This window comes from Bos mutus, chromosome 16, assembly GCF_027580195.1.
Source record: "Bos mutus isolate GX-2022 chromosome 16, NWIPB_WYAK_1.1, whole genome shotgun sequence".
NCBI classification, from domain to species: domain Eukaryota; kingdom Metazoa; phylum Chordata; class Mammalia; order Artiodactyla; family Bovidae; genus Bos; species Bos mutus.
This window is the reverse complement of record NC_091632.1, coordinates 43,136,955-43,155,140: the sequence shown is the minus strand read 5'-3', so window position 1 is coordinate 43,155,140 and position 18,186 is coordinate 43,136,955. Positions and strand designations below refer to the sequence as shown.

General features: G+C 60.6%; 1 protein-coding gene across 1 annotated transcript in view; it reads left to right on the top strand.

The window, feature by feature from the left end:
- The window catches only part of CASZ1 (castor zinc finger 1), a 57,163-nt gene that overhangs the window by 22,528 nt on the left and 16,449 nt on the right, over window positions 1-18,186 (top strand). The window contains 7 exon segments of the mRNA XM_070385230.1: window positions 6,849-7,337; window positions 10,272-11,106; window positions 12,477-12,545; window positions 14,170-14,260; window positions 15,017-15,181; window positions 16,107-16,279; window positions 16,545-17,392. Of these exon segments, the coding sequence (XP_070241331.1) occupies window positions 6,849-7,337; window positions 10,272-11,106; window positions 12,477-12,545; window positions 14,170-14,260; window positions 15,017-15,181; window positions 16,107-16,279; window positions 16,545-17,392 (2,670 nt within the window).

The window sequence follows — 18,186 nt, the reverse complement described above, 5'->3', positions numbered from 1 at the left end:
TTTTCCAAGCCCTCATCATGATCCTCCCGGTGGTCCCGGGGCCCATCCTCTCCTCTGGGCGTCCCCCCTTTTTTCCACTTCCCACCGCACCCCCAGCACCATCCACCCTGCCCTCCTCCGGGGTTTCCCTGCCTCACCCACAAATTAACGCAACAGCACACTCACATGCACACGCACTAATAAAAACACCACTAATAATGCCCCAAATCGCAGAATTAAATATTAAGGCCAGAGGAGGCGGACGTGGAGAGGAGCAGCCGCCACCGTAGCCGAACTTGGAGCTGATGAGTGTGTGTCTCGCAGGCGTGGAATGTCACCCACACATCCTGGAGACTGGAGTGGGGAGTTTTATGATGGTTTTTCATTGATTTGTTTCCCCAGCGCAGCTGCCGACCTCTATTGAGGGACAAACATAATCAGCACTGACGCAAATTAGATGGTTATTCGTTTTGAAAATTGACAGAAAAACAATAAAAAAGATGAAATGCTCCCAAATCAATAGATATAATGAAATTCAAATAATCCGAGAGATGAGGTCTCCATGGCAACTGATAATGTGGAAAAGAAAACAATTTAATAAAGGACAGACACACTTTGAAAACAGATTGGGCCCCGGGAGGGGGGCGGGCTGGCGGGCGGAGGGCTGGAGCGCGGGCTGGCGAGTGAAGGATCACTGTCCGTCCCAAGGACACCCGCCATAATTAAGCGAGGCTTTCGGCCCCAGAAAGTGCAGATTCAGGTTTTAATACACAAAATTATTTCAGGAGCAGTGAATCGGAAAGTCGTTTGTAATGACCTTCCTGAGAGGCCCGGGCGCAGGGCATGTTGGAGGCTGGGCGGCCGGGCCGGCTGAGTTATGGCATATTTGTGTTTTTATAGTGCGGAGGGGAGGGGGTGGGGGGGAGGGGGGGAGAAGGTTAAACAGTATTTACAGCTCAGTTGTTTTCAGAGAGGAAAGAGAAATAGAGTTCATGGGGAGATGCAGCGGGCAGGCGGGCGGGTGAGCCGGGGAGGCCTCTGGGCGAGGTGGGAGAGGCGGTGGGCCTGGGCGGGTCTTCCGCCCTCGGACTGCCCGGCCTGGCCTTGGGGACCCTCAGAGAATGCCAGGAGCAGCCTCCCCACCCCCGTTCCTGGTGGGGCCTTCTAGGTCTGGGGCCTCTTCTCTGGGGACAGGGTGGGAGCCTGTGTCCAAGCTCTGTGCATCCAGCCACATCTCAAGTGAGGTGAGGCATTCCTGAGGCTGCTGCAGAAAGCTCGCCTTGCCGGGCATCGTCCTGGGCTCTGCATCGAAGCTGGTCGATCGTCCGGATGGTGCTGCCCTCCTTGAGTCACGTGCTGCATCTGGGGTGTGCCCAGCCTTGGGTACAGGGGACGAGGGCCTGTCAGTGGCCTGGGGCTGACAACCTCCCTGCCCCGTCCTTGGGCACCACCTCCCTGCCTCCCGCACACAAAAGGGAAAAGCTTGGCCCCTTGGGGTTTGGCAGAGGCAGAGGCCACAGAAGGGGAAAGCACCCAGCTGAACCCCCTCCTGGTCCCACCGCCCTCCAGAGCCGCCTGCCTGGGCAGGGCGGCGCAGGCACTGAGAGCGCAGCCCTGGGGGCTCACCCCTTCCTCAGGTGTGTCCCCCTCGGGCTGCAGTAGCCACGTTCGTGCATCCATGTCGTGACGCACGCGGCACAGCCAGTCTCCGGGCCGCTGTGTGTGTACACATGTGACTATAATGTGATGGTACAAATACCGAGACGCCCGAATGTGTGTGCGCGCGCACAGTCTGCGTGTGCGCTGTGTGTGTGTGTTTTAAATCTCCCCTGGGTGGTAACTCTTTTTTTTTTTTTCTCCCCTTCCTGTTTGGCTGTGACCTGGGGGAGATTGATGGCCAGCCTGTGCGGTGGATGCTAACAGTTTCCCTGATTTATAGAGTTACTTACGCTAAGTGAGGCCACTTAGACGCGTCTGGATAGTAAACCTTTTAACTGGACTAAAAAATCATAATAAATAAATAAACCAAGGGGCACACGTAGGGCCCAGCAGCTGGGCCCCCCCAGTTGCCCACCTGGAGCTGTTGGGGACCAGGGGGCCCAGCTGAGGGCCTCGAGGAGCAGTGGCTGCTCCTCTCTGCCAAGTGAGGCACAGGATTGGGCCCAAGAGGGAAGGAAGGACACCCCTGTTCTCCTAGGGCACAGGTCGTCTCTGGGGAGACGGGGCTGGAACTGTTAAGATAGAGTTGGGCTGCGTGGTAGGGGGAAGAGGGAGGCAGGGGGATGGTGGGGCCCCAAGGGAGCTCGTGGGGGAGCAGAGCCAGGACAGGTGTCTCTGGGAACCCTTCCTTGCTTCCTAGACTCACCACTCCTGTGGGACCGAGACTTTTCACCACAGTGATCACACTTGTAATGACTTGAGCAAGCATCTGCCCCCTGGTCTAAATTGAACCATCCATCCTGGCAGGAACCAGGGCAGTCCGCTTGCTCTTGTCGTGTCCTCGGAATTCAGCCCCCGGCACCCCAGCCCTGGGGCTGGTGGCCCATCAAGTGCAAGTCCTTACGGGTGGCAGGGAGGCTCCGAAATTGCTGCCACCCTGGTTGGGAGGCTGTGGGAGGTACACCTAGGGTCTCAGATGGTGAGACATCTGAGTCCAGCTCTCACACGGATGCTGGATGACTACGACAGTTGACAGCCTCGCTGGGCTCTGCTTTTTCATCTGGAAATGGTCAGGATGATGGCTGCGCTGGGATGGGGGTGGGTGTGTCACTGAGGCTCTGAGTGGTTACCCAGTGCTGTCCCCAGCGCAGGGGAGGTGCTCAGGGTGCCAGCTACCATATTGCTCTATGCTGTGCGGGCCAGGGCGGCCACCAGAGTGGCCTAGTGGTGCCCGTGGCCCCCGAGCCACCTGGCAGCAGACAGGCCGGCCCCCTGGACCACCCCCACCAGAGGGGACGGGCACCTGGCCCCTGCCTCGCCACTTCTTGATATACAGCGGGCATTAGGCCGCCCAAAGGGGACACTGCATCCTTAGGAAGAAATATGTCCTCATTTTTCTTAAACACCGTTTCCACTGAGTGAAATGTTTAGAAGGGACGCGCAGGGAGAACTTTATTTCCTACCAGGGAGTTCAGAGCCACCAGGCAGAGCCCATAAAGCACCCGGAGCCTGGTAGCTGACAGTCCGCCCGGCCCCAAAACACATTACTCACCGGTGGGGAGGGGCTGCCAGCCCTGCCAGCCCCTGGGGACTAGCCCCCACCCCACCGCCCCAGGCTGACTCTGAGACCCAGTCGTGGGCATCAGGCCCTGGAGTCTCCGGTCCCCTTGAGCCCAGGCTACCCAGGGCTAGGAAGGACCTGGCCCTGACCAGGAGAGGAGGTGGAACCAATCCAGCCACCCGCTTAGTCCCCAGGGATCAGGGATGAGGGGCCCAGGTGCAGCTAGAGGAGCCCCCTCCCTCCCCCAGAGCTGGCAGTAGCCCTGGCCTTCCCCAGCCTGTGGAGGGAGTGATGCGGTTCCTGCCATAACGGGCCCTTCTCCCGAGGCCCTCCCTTCATTCGATTTCTGAAGCTGGCTGATTTGCATATTTATAAATATCAGTAAATTATTTATTGTAGCAATCTGCTGCACCATTTTACCCATCACAGTTAACACTTTAGGGGGCTCCGTGTTATGGGAACCGGGAGTGGGGGTGAGGAGGAGATGGGCAGGAGTGGAGAGGAGCCCTCTCGGGGTGGCCTGGGACTTCCTGGAGTCTCCGGAGCCGCCACGGGGACATGGTGGCAGCCCCGCACCTTGCTGCACCCTGGCCTTCAGGCGCTCGGGCTCTGGAGTGTCTGCACGGCTCCAGGGTCAGCTTCCTCCTCTGTCAAATGGGACGACGGCAGTACCTGCCTCACGGGGTCATGGTGAGACACCATGAACTAGCGCCTACAGGTGTGAGGACAGGCCAGTTCTTGCCCCTCCCTTTCTCCACCCTGAGCAAGACCCCCCAGCTTGGAGACAGAGCTGCTTGCAGGGGGCTTGTTGAGTTTGGAGCCCCTGGAGGGGAGGCTTAGAGACTTTCTGGGAGCCAGGGAGAGGTCATTTGTTGCCCACAGCCTGGGCCTCCAGCCTCTCCTGTGCCCCCACCAGCAACCTCTTCTGGCCCAGGTGTGGTTTCCTGGTCTAGCTAGGGATCTCGTGCCCAGAGGTGGCACCACACTTGCCTGTTTGTCCCCTCCCAGAGCTCAGCTGCCTTTTCCCAGATGCTTGACTGTCAGGACCTGTGCTTGGCACAGACAGGCACCCTGTCACCTTAGTCCTGCAATCCTTTCATGGTGGGGAAAGCTCGCTCAGAACCCAGAGCTTAGCGAGGGGCAGAGCCAGGCCCTGAACTCACAACTGTCTGCCCCAGAGGCCAGGGCACACCATGGTGCAGTGCTGCCTCCCAGGGCTCACCCTGGCCCATCCAGCGTCCCTGGGGCCAGAGGTTGCAGGCTGGGAGACGCCCTGGGCTGGCGGCCCACAGGCAGAGACCGGCCTGCTCCTTTCCCCGGGGCCCAGCTGGGCCCACTGCAGCCGCCCTGCCCCTCACCTCCTCTCTGGAGCCGGGTCTCAGGTTAGCGGTACGGGAGTCCCCGTGCCTTCCCACCCTCCAGCCCAAGCCGGCCTCCTGGGCAGTATTGTTCCCAGAGGAAGTTCCCAGTGTAAATAGAGCAGCGGGCAGGCTGGTGGCGGGAAGGAGATGAAAGGGGCAGTGACAGGGCCGGGGACGGATGGCTTCCTCCCATTGAGGCCCGGCCACGGCGTTTATATTTTAGGGAAGAAAGTCAGGGGAATGTTTACATGGACAGGAGCCTGGGGTCAGACCACGAGGGGGGTAGTCTGCAGGTCCCAGGGTCCCGAAGGAGGGGTAGAGGAGAAGGCCCCACGGGGTGGGCCGGAAGGCGGGCGGGCAGGCAACTTGAACCTCAGCTCTTACACACACACACACCCCTCTACGCACAGCCCCAGACTCTCACGCGTGTGCACTTACAAGGAAGGCCTGCTTTTGCCTCCTGCCCTGCACCCCAGGCTGACATGCCTTCCCCACCTCCACCCCTGGGAGCAGCGGGAGGCAGAGGGAGGGCAGCATCTGGAAGGCAGGTGGGCGGGGCAGAGCAGCAGCTGGAGGGCAGGTGTCGGGGGCGTGGGCGGAGCCACGGGGCCTGCAGGCTGGGGGGGCCCCCCGGCACACAGCTGCAGCACATCTGGTAGGGGCCCGCAAGGGACTGAGCCAGGCACACGGCCGGCATCAGGAAAGGGTGGGCAGGGCTGGGTGGGCCCAAGTGCCAGGAGGCTCCAGGATGGGTGGGGGCCCAGGGACGGGGTGTCACCAGCAGCAAGTGCAGCCCTGGGAGCTTCTGCTTCCCTCTTCCTTGGGATAAATATTTATAGATTCATTTGCCGTCTGCCATACACACTTGGCTGCTTACCTCCTGGTAAAAATAGAGCAGGCTCCCCCACTCCCACCCTCCTTCTCTACCAGGGCCGGGGGCAGAGGGGCCCAGGTGCGGCCTGCCCCCCATAGATCTGCCTGAGGAAGCCTGGTGTCACAGAGCCTGGTGGCTGGCCTGGAGGTCAGGTGGGATGGCGTGATGAAGGGCCCTGTCAATGAGCCTTGAGAAAGAGCCCATGATGGTGCTTGGAGACTTGGGTGTGGGCAGTGCAGACTTCGAGATGTGGACAAACATGGGTAGAGTGGGCATCCGGCTAGGGCGAGGGTGGGGCCCGGAAGAGCCAGGGCCACAGGACTGGAAGAACTGGGCAGCTGGCTTCAAGACAAGGACCTGGGGCTGCCGGGCATTGTCTGTATCGAGGGGCCACCATCTGTGTGCACAAGCCAAGTCTGCCTACAGATGAGGTCCTGGCCCAAGTGTGCCCATCTCTGTCCGAGTCAGCCTCTCAGTGGGTTCCTGGCATGTGTGTTTAGGCTCTTGATCCATTATAGTGAAGCCCCTTCTGACTGTGGGCCTGGGAGCAGAGTTCCTCCCTTGGCTTAGCCTTTTGAGCTGTGTGGAGATGAGGCCATGCCCACCCCCTGGGAGCCCTGCCATCTAGAGGCTTCGATGGGGCCCCCTGTGCAGAAAGGGAGTGTGAGCCACGACTGTGTCTGCCGTGGCCACCGCCCCACCCCTGGCGCTGCCATGTAGGAGCTCGCTGAATGGATGGGTGGACAGACAGATGGACCGATATACAAATAAACCGGTGTAGGTGTGTCAGCTTTGGTTGGCATTTGTGGCAGGTTCCAGCTGTATGGGGGTGGTCTTGCCATTCCCCTCCCAAGACCCTGGGCTCCCTGCTCAGTGGCCGAGAGGGAGGTGGCCAGTGCCCGGGCAGCCTACTTACAGTTCCAGGCCGTTTGCATCGCACTGTCATGCTCAGGGATGAGGCACTAGAATGGCAGCCTCTGGGCATTCCACTGGGGATCTGAGGAATCCCAATCTATTCCCGCTTCTCAGATCTGGAAAGTGGGCTTCCTGGGGCTAGCCAAGCCCCCCAGGGCTGCAGGAGTTGGTGGAGGCAGAGTGACATCCTGAGGCACAGCTGGCCTGGCTCCCAGGGCCAGACACGGGGAGGAAGTGCTTCCAGAAGCCAGGGCTGAGAAGAAGACTGTTCCTGTGCGTGAAGTCATTCGTCCATTCGTTCGTTCATTTACAAGATATTTCTGAACCACGGAGTCCATGCCAGGCTCTGAGAATAGAACCCACAGTCTAGTGAGGGGACAGACATGCCTGGTGTCAGGGCAATGGGGTGGAATGTGACTGGGCAGACCTCTGGCTTGGGGGATGTGGGGCTGTTGAGGTGGGTGGCGGTGCCTCTGACCCCTCTCTTCCATCCCCACAGCTGAAGGCACCCGGTGCACCGACCCGCCCGCAGGAAAGCCCGCGATGGCGGCCAAGCGCAAAGGCGGCCTGAAGCTCAACGCCATCTGCGCCAAGCTGAGCCGCCAGGTGGAGGTGGAGAAGGGTGGGGAGGCCGGTGCCCACACTGAGGGCAGCCCGCTGCGGCCCCGGGACAAAGAGCGCAGTGGCCCCGAGTCTGGGGTGGCCCGGGCCCCCCGCAGCGAAGAAGACAAGAGGCGGGCGGTGATTGAGAAGTGGGTCAACGGGGAGTACAGCGAGGAGCCGGCACCTGCGCCTGTGCTGGGGCGGATCGCCCGGGAGGGCCTGGAGCTGCCGCCCGAGGGCGTCTACATGGTCCAGCCCCAGGGCTGCAGCGACGAGGAGGACCACGGCGAAGAGCCCCCCAAGGACAGCAGCGTCCTGGAGGAGAAGGACTCAGACGGGGCAGCCTCCAAGGATGACGGTGGCCCCAGTGCCAAGCAGGCTTCAGGTGGGTATCTAAGCCCTGGATGGGACAGAACCCCACGAGGAGGAGGGGTGGTGTGTCTACAGAGCACGCCCTCTTCCCTTACTCTTGCTCCAAGTAGTGACCCCTCTTTAGGGCCCATGGAGGACTCCTGAGGGGGTGGGGGCTGGGGCCGAGGTCACGGCTGGCATGGGGGAGAGGAGTCGGGCAGGGGTTGGGGGGGTCGTGTGGCAGGGGTGAGAAGGGAAGGGCCTGAGAAAGCAGCTTTCCACATGTGTGAACAGGGTTGCGATGAGCTGCTGAACACACAGTGGGTCTTCAGGAAGACAAATGAATGGGTGGACAGGCAGATGGATGGATGGATGGATGGATAGTGTGTGGGTAGATAGCTCACCACAAGTACCTGCTTGGGAAGGAGCCTGTTGGGGGGCGTAGTACCTGGATATGTGGAGAGGGACAGCCAGCCAGCAGATCCCATTGCACCCACCTGCCCTGGACACGGTCCCCTGGCTGACGTCTCTCCCATGAGATGGCTAAGGCCTTGCTCTTCTGGGGTCCACGTGTCCTTAGATGCAGAGCAGCCCTGAGCTCCTTCTGCTCTGCGGAGGAAGGACCTCAGTTCTGGGTGGGAGGGGGCATGGCCAGGGCTGGAACTTGGGGCTCGGGCTCTCCTCAGCTCCCCAGCCTCCTTGCAGCGGGCGCCTAGCATCCCGAGCCTCCCCTTCCCCTGCAGCAAGGGGCGCATCTCCTCCCTGCGCGGGGAGCCCTGCGCAGCCACATAATTATGCATATAAGATATAAACAGAGCTGTTTAATTATCCTTCGCCACATCAGTGACAGAGTAATTAACAAACATTGCAAGATCAATGAGGAAAAGTGTGACCTTCAGTTTCCTCTGATAGGAAAAGCCCTTGCCGTTCCCAGACACAAGGTGACTGTGCTGGGCCTGAGGAGTGGGGAGGGACAGGGACCAGGGCCACTGTCCCTTCAGCGCCCCAGTTCCTCCCGGGGGAGTGGCGAGCCAGCACATCAGGAGGCAGGGCTGGAAACTGCCGGTGGCCTCATGGCTCCAGGCCTCACCCCCTCGGGTTTGGGATAGCAGCGGGATGGCAGCATGATGCCAGGCAGGCTCCTCAGCCTGGGCCCTGGAGCTGGGCAGCCAGAGCCCAAGCTGCCCACAGTGGCCTTGGGACTGCAGGCCTCTGGGCTGCCCCCGGGACCCCTGCCTGGCCCCCTCCCTGCTCTAAGCCGTCTGCCCTTCAAAGCCTTCTGATTCTCTGCCATATATAGCGAGGGCTCAGCTGCCTCCAGCTATTTTTAGCCCCTTTCCCTGGTCCCTGAGCCACTGAATCTAGCATCCAGAGCCCACCCCTCCCAGGCTGGGTCCCCCACCCCAAGTGGCTTGAGGTCAGGACGGCAGCCCACCAGCCAGCCAGCCCAGGGGGACAGCCATCTGTTGGTTCCCTGAGTCACTCTCCCCACCTTGGGGGCCGGGTGCTGTCCATGACTGTTCTGTCCTCACCCGGAGGGCCCCAGACCCCACAGAACTTCCCTCCTCCCCTCCTCCCAGGAGCGCGGAGGCTCTGTCTACATGCTGCTAGGTTTTCTCTTGTGCTGGAGCCCAGACCGGCTCTCAGACCACCTCCGGGTGGGGTTGGGGGTGGGAGAAGAGCCCGCTGCTGGGGGCTGGCCACACCTTTCCCTGGCTGGGCTGTTAGGACCTCCCAGCCTGGAGCTCTGTGCCCGAGTGTGCAGGCTCAGACAGGAGTAGAGAGAACACATGTCCTCTGGGGCCCGACGAGTCTCACCCACCTGCGTGTCCCCACCCCTGACTCGGGGTGGCGTATAGCTGGTGGTCGGTGTTAGTGAGTGCGCAGGAAGACACGTCCTGGGGGTGGGGGCGTCCCACAGGCTTGCAGTGGTGGCACATTGTGTGTGGAAGGGGGTTCGTCTCCAGGGAACAGCCCCAGGCCAAATGGGACAGTCTTGGGAAGCTGGATGTGGAGTTTGAGGTGGTCTGGATACACTTGTATGTGTGTCTCGGACGATCACTAGGACATGAGCTTGTGAGAGTGTGTGTGCATGCACGGCCCCACGGGGAGGTGGCTGCGGGGGACTCCCCGTGTGCCCTGCCATGGACACTGAAGTGAGAGATGCGGACTGTCAGCTGCTGTGTCTCCGGCCCTGACTCTCCTCGGGGTGGCCCACCCTTGTGCGTGAACACGAGTGACCAGAGGGTGGCAGGGAGGTTTGTAGGCCTCCCCATGTCATAAGTCTTGGCTCGGGTGGGGCCTTGAGGGAGTCTGAGCCTCACATCAGCAGGCTCTCTGCCCCCTTGGCCTTGTTGTCTGGGGCCGTTAGCAACTTGGGGGTCTGGGAGGGGCCAAGAGGACAGGTTCTGAGGAGGCTTCGGGCAAGCCCCTCGTCCTCCTCCCGAGGATCAGGGGTCTGTGTGTCCATTTCTGGGGGGAGTGAAGGTCTGCCAGGCCAACTCTGCCAGGCCCACCCCGACCGGTCCCCAAGGGTCCTCCTGACTGCCCAGCCACTGGCTCACAACCCTACCTGTCCCCAGCCCCCATTTCCACCCCCACCCCAGAGGCAGGTTGAGATCTGGCCTTACTTCCAGTAAAATGACTTCTCTTTCATATTAGGCCAAGGCGAGAGAGCGGAGACATTTATGAAACTTTGTTTAATGTACTGAAAAGCCATCGGCCAGAACATTTAGGAAATTGATTTTCCTGGCATTGATGAACTCGTTTTATTTTACCCCAGTATTAATTACTTTTTTTTTAAACAAATTAATTTAAGAGTCGTAAAACCTAACAAGTGAGCCAAATGTCCATAGATCATGTCCTGCTCCGCCCCTCCCCAGGCCGGCCCTCTCCCTCTCTGGGGGTGGCCTGTCCCTTGGCTACCCTGCTCCCTCCCAGAGGTGACAGCCCCTCTCCTCTCCCATAGGAGAGGCCTCTTCACTTCGGGACTACGCGGCCTCCACAATGACTGAGTTCCTTGGCATGTTTGGTTACGACGACCAGAACACGAGGGACGAGCTGGCCAGGAAGATCAGCTTTGAGAAGCTGCATGCGGGCTCCACCCCCGAGGCGGCCACCTCCTCCGTGCTGCCCGCCTCCGAGGACGCCCTCAGCAAGCGGGCGCGGTTCTCCAAGTACGAGGAGTACATCCGCAAGCTCAAGGCTGGCGAGCAGCTGTCCTGGCCGGCCCACGGCACCACGGCTGAGGGGCGGGCAGGCAAGGAGGCGCTGGGCCCCCTGCCTGGCCTGCGGCTTCCCAGTAGCAACACGCACCTGGAGACCAAGGCCACCATCCTGCCCCTGCCCTCGCACAGCAGCGTCCCCATGCAGGGCCTGGTGGCCCGCGCCTCCAAGTACGACTTTTTCATCCAGAAACTGAAGACGGGCGAGAACCTGCGGCCCCAAAACGGGAGCGCCTACAAGAAGCCATCCAAGTACGACCTGGAGAACGTCAAGTACCTGCACCTCTTCAAACCCGGGGAGGGCAGCCCCGACATGGGTGGGGCCATCGCCTTCAAGACGGGCAAGGTGGGGCGCCCCTCCAAGTACGACGTCCGGGCCATCCAGAAGCCTGGCCCCGCCAAGGTTCCGCCCACCCCCAGCCTGGCTCCTGCACCCCTCGCCAGCGTGCCCACCGCTCCCAGTGCCCCTGGGCCAGGCCCTGAGCCATCTGCCTCCCTGCCTTTCAACACTCCCGAGTACCTGAAGTCAACCTTCTCCAAAACAGACTCCATCACCACGGGGACCGTCTCCACTGTCAAGTAAGGCGCGCGCCACCCTCACTGCCAGCCCTGAGTCCAGCACTGGGTGACCCAGAGACCCATTTTCTGCCTCTGAAGCTCACACTTGTGGACACATGTACCCGCATCTTACGCACATCCACTGTGCACCCAGATTCTCACACGTACTTACACACACACACAGCCTACATAATCACTCACACCCAGTTCACAGACACACACACTATACATCTTGCTGTGTGCACACACCCTCACACACCACATACAGGCAAACCTTGTTTGCGCTTCGAAGATGTCGCGTGTTCTTGTGCACTGAAGGTTTGTGGCAACCCTGCGTTGTCAGCTGATGGTTAGCGTTTTTTAGCAGTAAAGCCTTTTTTAATTAAGACATGTGCATGGTTTTTCCAGACATGATACTATTGCACAATTAATGGACTACAGTATGGCATAAGCATACCTTTTCTGTACTCTGGGAAACCAAAAAAGTTCACGTGACTCGCTTCATTGTGACCGTCACTTGATCATGGTGGTCTGGAAGCGAGCCTACATCATCTCCAAGGCCTGCCTGTGCTTCTGTGCACTTGCTCCCCTGCTGACACACCTGCCACAGAGTACTGTAACCCCATCTGCCCACAGCAGGCTTTCTCTGCCTGCCACCACGAGGGTCAGCTGCGGGCTTACGGTTGGCTGGGAAAACCCTACGCTGGGTTGGGGGTTCTGGGCTCCAAGCTGGTGGCCTTGGCTCCTGGATTCAGAGCCTGGGCTGTGTGACTGGCAGCAGGAGGTGGTAGGAGGCTGGGGCGGGCGGACCCCACGTGAAGCCCGCGGCAGTGGCAAAATGACAGATGGATCCATGTGTGGGGCTGAGAACACCTTTCCCCACAGCCATCCCTCTTGGGGGAGGGCCAGAAACCTGAGAGCTGGTCTAGAGAGCCGCCCTCGGCACGGGGGGTGTCGGGGAGCTTTTCCGACCCCTCAGCCACACTTGCTTGGTGCTGCTCTTGCCCTTTCCCCCGGGGTCTTCCCCAGTGGTCCCTGGTACCCCTCTTCAGCCAGCAGTGTCCTGACCCCGCTGTGTGCAAGAGGGGCTTGGCCCCAGCTTCCCAGGCCTCCTGAGGGTTAGACTCTAGGTCAGACCCATGTTCAGGGTGGAGCCCTCCAGCCCTGCCAGCTTGAGACAGCCTAGTCCTTGCCGAAGGTGGGCCAACTGAACCCAGCTGTGCTAGTTTTCTGCCAAAGGACTTTTCCCATCCCACCTCAAGTGCCCAGGATGCTACAGAGCAAGGGAGATGAGGGTCAGGACCCCACGGCAGGGAGCTGCCCCCAGACACGCCTGGGGCAGGAGGCCGCCTCGTCCACTCATCAGCTGTGCCCTGTGTGTCTCTCACCAGGAACGGATTGCCCACAGATAAACCAGCTGTCACTGAAGATGTAAACATTTACCAGAAATATATTGCCAGGTAGGCCCCTCGGGAGGAGACTGCCCTGGAGAGGTGGGCGGGGTAGGAATGCTGGGGACCGTGGGATCGCATGCCCATCTGACCGCTAGTATCAGCTGCCTGCTGCCTCCTCACCCCCACACACTCCTGCTTCCAGATTCCCTCCAGGGACTGCCCTCTGCCCCATCTCAGAGCCCCCGCCCCCTTCATGGGGTCCAGACCACAGACCCTTAAGTAGCTTGTACCCCAGGCAGGACTCGGGTACCTGAAAGGGCCCGCTAGCAGGGCCCGGCCACAGGTGAGCACAGGGCCCCCCTCCACAGCTAATCCAGAGCCTTGGTGGGGGTGGGGTGCAGGGAGGGCAATGCAAGCCACTGTGGAACAGTAAGGGGATAAGAAGGGGTGTGGTCAGGTGGCCTCAGTGTGCAACGACCCCCCCCCAACCCCAGGCTAGACCTTGACCCTCACCACCTGACTGCAGGCCTGCCCCTTTACCTCCTTAAGGCAGCGGGCTTGGCAGGTGAAGAAACTTCACCTCATCAGATTCCCCAGCTCAGGCCCCCGGCGGGCAGTACCTGGCGGAGCAGCACCTGGCTGGGACAGCACCTGACCGGGCCAGGCCCCGGCAGCCGTCTTTCTGCTAATCTCCGTCCCTCTCTGTGTCTCCCTCCTGTCCCTCCTTGTCTTTTCAGCTTTGCTGTGCTCTCTTTATTATTATTATTATCATTATTATTAGTGCCTCAGCAGATGGCTCTTTTGGCAGCTTCAGCTTAAATCTTTATTCGCAAGTGGTTCTCCCCGTTACATAGGCTTCCCCTCACTCGCTCCATGGTGGGGCAGGCAGGCTGAGCCCACCACCGTGTCCACAGTTGTCATGGTGTGTTCTCCCCAGGTGGTCATCATTCAGGCTGCAGGATCCCCCACTCTGGCAGTCTTGGACCCCGGAGATGGCCCAGGGCGCTCTGGACCACAGGCGGTGGTGGCCAGGCAGCTAGTAGGGGCTCCGAGCTGGGGAGTTGGCCGGAGAACATGCTCCCTACCACGGGAAGCCAAACAGATGCTGGGCTTTAAAAATTCATCACTCTGGACTGTTTCAAGTGTCGAGAAAACCCAGGACAGAGAGAGCCCTTTAACACTTCTCAGTCACAGGGCCGTGAGCTGGCCCGACTGGGGTCCCCAGCACCTGACCCGGCGCTGGGTGGGGAGTGGGAGGGCAGCACCTGCAGAAACAGCGGCTGGGCTGCCTTGGGGCTCATGCCTTCCCCACCTCATCCCATCCCATCCTAGGCTTCTTCCCCTGACCCTGCTCTGGCCTCTGCCTTGGCCCCGCTTCCTCCATGCAACATTGGCACCAGGCCTCTGTGCCCCCCAACCCGGCCCGGCATTCCCTCTTGGGGCAGATAAGGCTCATTCTGCAACTCAGTGGGTCTGGGATTCCCAGCGGCCCCCTCACTCTCCTTGGCCTTCTCAGCCTCTGCTTCACGGACACAGGGGCTACCTCTGCCCCTCCAGATCTCTACCCAAGGCCCCCACACCCCAGAAGCAGTCCTCTGGAGCACAGACACAGACTCTTCTCAGCCACAGAGGCTGAGGACCCTGGAGCTGGCATCCAGAGAGGCCTGAGCCCACCCCCTCTTCCCTGCAGGTTCTCAGGCAGTCAGCACTGTGGCCACATCCACTGCGCCTACCAGTACCGCGAGCACTACCACTGCCTCGACCCCGAGTGCAACTACCAGGTATGTCCCGTGGGCACTGGCCGTGCTCCTGCAGGCTGGCACAGCAGCGGAGGAGCCTCCTGGAAGTAGGACAGGACTGCTGGGTTCTGCTTGGGCCACCTGAACTTGACTTGGGCAGGAAGAGAGGCCAGAAAAACTCCCAGCCTGTCCACATTCCCAGATTGCTGCCCACAGGTGTCTGATGGGGTCTGGAGCCCTCTGCCTCCCCAGTAATAATTATTCTTGCTCCAATGCACTGAGTCCACCACGCACCAAGGACTTCTCAGACAGCCTGCATACCTTGTCTAGTCAGCTCTTTCCAGTGTCCTCATGAGGCTGGTACTACTGCCCCATTTTACAGATGATTATGTTGAAGTTCAGGTAGACTGTCCCTTATGTTCAAAGCTCATCCTCTGGTGAGTGCAGAGCAAGCAAATGAGAGGGGAATGCAGGTGGTCTGTCTCACCAGGGAGCCCAGCCTGGCAGGGCCCATTGGTGATACTAGACAAAATGAGTTGTCACCTGTCAGAGGCCTTGGCTGAAAGGCCTGGCTCGGATTCATCTTCTCTGCTTCCGGGCCTGATGATGGAGAGACATGGAGAAGGTCAGGGAAGGATCTGTGGTTCTGGAACCTTCTAAATTATTCCCTCCCAAGTCCAGGGTGCTGGCCTTGGGGCGGTCTGGGCTGCTTCGACCCAAATAGAGTTCTTTGTAAGGAGAACAGGAGGGCCCTGGGGCCAGGCGCGGCCTCCCACCCACCAGGCCCTCTCCCGGCAGAGGTTCACGAGCAAGCAGGACGTGATCCGGCACTACAACATGCACAAGAAGCGGGACAACTCCCTGCAGCACGGCTTCATGCGCTTCAGCCCGCTGGACGACTGCAGCGTCTACTACCACGGCTGCCACCTCAACGGGAAGAGCACCCACTACCACTGCATGCAGGTGCCCCGCCCCCACCCTCGCCCCCACCCTGCCCTGGAGGCTGGCCTGCCCAGGGCAGGGCGCCTCCCCTTCTCCTTTCTGTCAGAGAGGGTCTCTGGGGCTCAGGCTCGGGCAGTGCCCGGTGGGCCCGGGTGGGGCCTTCCCCATGGCCATACTTGGTGTGGGTGCAATTCAGCGAGCTGTTTATACAGACCGACATTTTTCAGGCTTTAACACCAAGAGCAGCATTGCAAATGGTTCCTGAGGAGGTTTTTGTTTAATTCTTTGTTTTAATGCCACGCAGAGTCTGGGCTTTTTCAAGGTGTCAGGTCCAGGGGGAGCGACTTTGGGTTGCAAATAGCAGCCGCCGCACCTCCCCCGATATTTGTCAGGGGGTTGTTATGGCCTCTGTGAAACAACCTGGGCCAGGAGGAGAGGGGGGCTTGCTCTCCGGGCTCTGAGATGGTGCAGACACTGGCACGGCCCAGCCCTCAAGAGTGTTCGGATTCCACTGGTTTTTACTCAATATGGCAACGCTGCCTGCCTTGGCCCAGCTCGGGTGGGGTAGGGAGGGCCCGGTGCCAGGAACTGTCCGCCAAGCAAGTCCCTGGGCTAAAGGTGACTGCCAGGCCCCTGGGTCCAGCCCTGCTCACTCAGGGGGCTTCAGAGGTAGAGCCACAGATTGGGGACCCAAAAGCTACCTCCTGCAGCACAGGACTCCCACGCCTGTGTGGGGAGGTGTCCCAGGCTCTCTGAAGACAGACTGTACTCAGCACAGACCAGGCCCTGGGGGCCTGATGGGTCATCCTTCATTAACTGCAATCCCACCAGTTGGATGTTGATGGGTGCTGAAGCTCCCCCACTGGGGTCAACTGCACCTGGAGGAACAGCCTCCCTGAGCTCACCGGGTGCCTGGCCCCCCTGACTGCCGATCTGGCCCCTGCAGGTGGGCTGTAACAAGGTGTACACGAGCACGTCAGACGTGATGACCCATGAGAACTTCCATAAGAAGAACACCCAGCTCATCAACGACGGCTTCCAGCGCTTCCGTGCCACCGAGGACTGCGGCACGGCCGACTGCCAGTTCTATGGGCAGAAGACCACGCACTTCCACTGCAGGTGAGCGGAGGCGGCTGGGGAGGCTCCTGGCCTGGGGAGGGCCGGAAGGCAGGGCCCCAGGTCCCTGGGTGGCTCGGAGCCCCGCCTCCTCAGGGCAGTAGGAACAGGAGCCAAGGGCTGCTCAGAGGCCCCGCCTGAGCGTCCAGCCTGGTCTTCCACCCCGAGGCCCATCCCTCCCGGGGCCACCGTGGGAGCAGGGCAGGGAGTCCTCCTGACCTCGCGAGGCCCCATGACAGCCTCCCTATGTGCCCTCCCTTACCCCCAGGCGCCCCGGCTGCACGTTCACCTTCAAGAACAAGTGTGACATCGAGAAGCACAAAAGCTACCACATCAAGGACGACGCCTACGCCAAGGACGGCTTCAAGAAGTTCTACAAGTACGAGGAGTGCAAGTACGAGGGCTGCGTGTACAGCAAGGCCACCAACCACTTCCACTGCATCCGCGCCGGCTGCGGCTTCACCTTCACCTCCACCAGCCAGATGACCTCGCACAAGCGCAAGCACGAGCGCAGGCACATACGCGCCTCCGGCTCCGGCGTGCTGGGGCTGCCACCCTCGCTGCTGGGCGCCAAGGACACGGAGCACGAGGAGTCCAGCAACGACGACCTGGTCGACTTCTCGGCCCTGAGCAGCAAGAACTCCAGCCTGAGCGCCTCCCCCACTAGCCAGCAGTCCTCCGCCTCCCTGGCCACGGCCACTGCCGCCTCCGAGGCCGTGCCCAGCGCCACCAAGCCTCCCAACAGCAAGATCTCGGGGCTGCTGGCCCAGGGCCTGCCCAGCTCCATCCCCCTGGCGCTGGCCCTCTCCAACTCTGGCCTGGCCAGCGCCGCACCCTACTTCCCCATCCTTCCTGGCCGGGGCAGTGCCTCCCTGCCGGTGGGTGCCCCCGGCCTCATGGGTGCCATGTCGTCCGGGACAGCAGGCTCAGCAACCCCTGACACGCCCGCCCTGGCAGCCTCGGGAGCTGGTGACTCGGTGGCGGCGGGGGCTGCCTCAGTCCCCGTGCCCCCTGCCTCCATCATGGAGAGGATCTCAGCCAGCAAAGGCCTCATCTCGCCCATGATGGCCAGGCTGGCCGCGGCCGCCCTCAAGCCCTCTGCCCCCTTTGACCCAGGTGAGCAGGCTGGGCCCTGCCTGGGAAGCCCACTCCTCTCCAACCCCAGGAGCTCACTGACCCCCGCGCAGAGCAGAGTAGGGGTGTTTGGCAAGGGGGCCTTTCTATCCCTGGCCCCAAGTCCCCTGCACCCCTCTTTCCTGGTCTCTGCCTCCATCCTCTTTATTTCCTGTTTGGGGCCCCTTTCTCTGACCTGCCCATCCCAGGCAACTCCTGTTTCTGTCTTTTCATCTGTGAAGTAGGGGCAGTAATCCCGGCCTCACAGGGTACCTGTGCATCCCCAGGGCCTCTGCAAGCTCCCCCTACCCTGCCATGTCACAAGTCCAGCCCCAGTGGGAGCCGTCCCTGAGCCCCAGGCTTCCCTGGGACCTCCTCCAGATGATGGGAGGGGACACAACTTCAGCCCAGGGCTAGGGTGGCCACACTGCAGGGATGCTCAGGGGATTCAGGCCTGGACAGCCCCTTGAGACCAAGGATGCCTTGCCCAGGCTCTCGCTCTCCATCAGCACTGTAACAGTCGCACGTTCTGTGATAGTGGAGGTGTTCCATTCTGCACTGTTCAATATGGTAGCCCCTTGTCACGTGGCTGTTGAGTGCTTGAAATTGGCTAGTGGGACCAAGACCTGGATTGGGGTTTCTTTCAGTTGAGCCACATCCGGTCAGTGGCTGCTGTGTTGGAGTTGCCAGGATCATGTCTCTGTCTTTCATCTGGCCCATCATGGAAAGTGATTCCCCTTTCTCTCAAATTTTCTGCTCCTTAAAAAATTGTTCTACTTTTTTTCCCTCTGAATTTT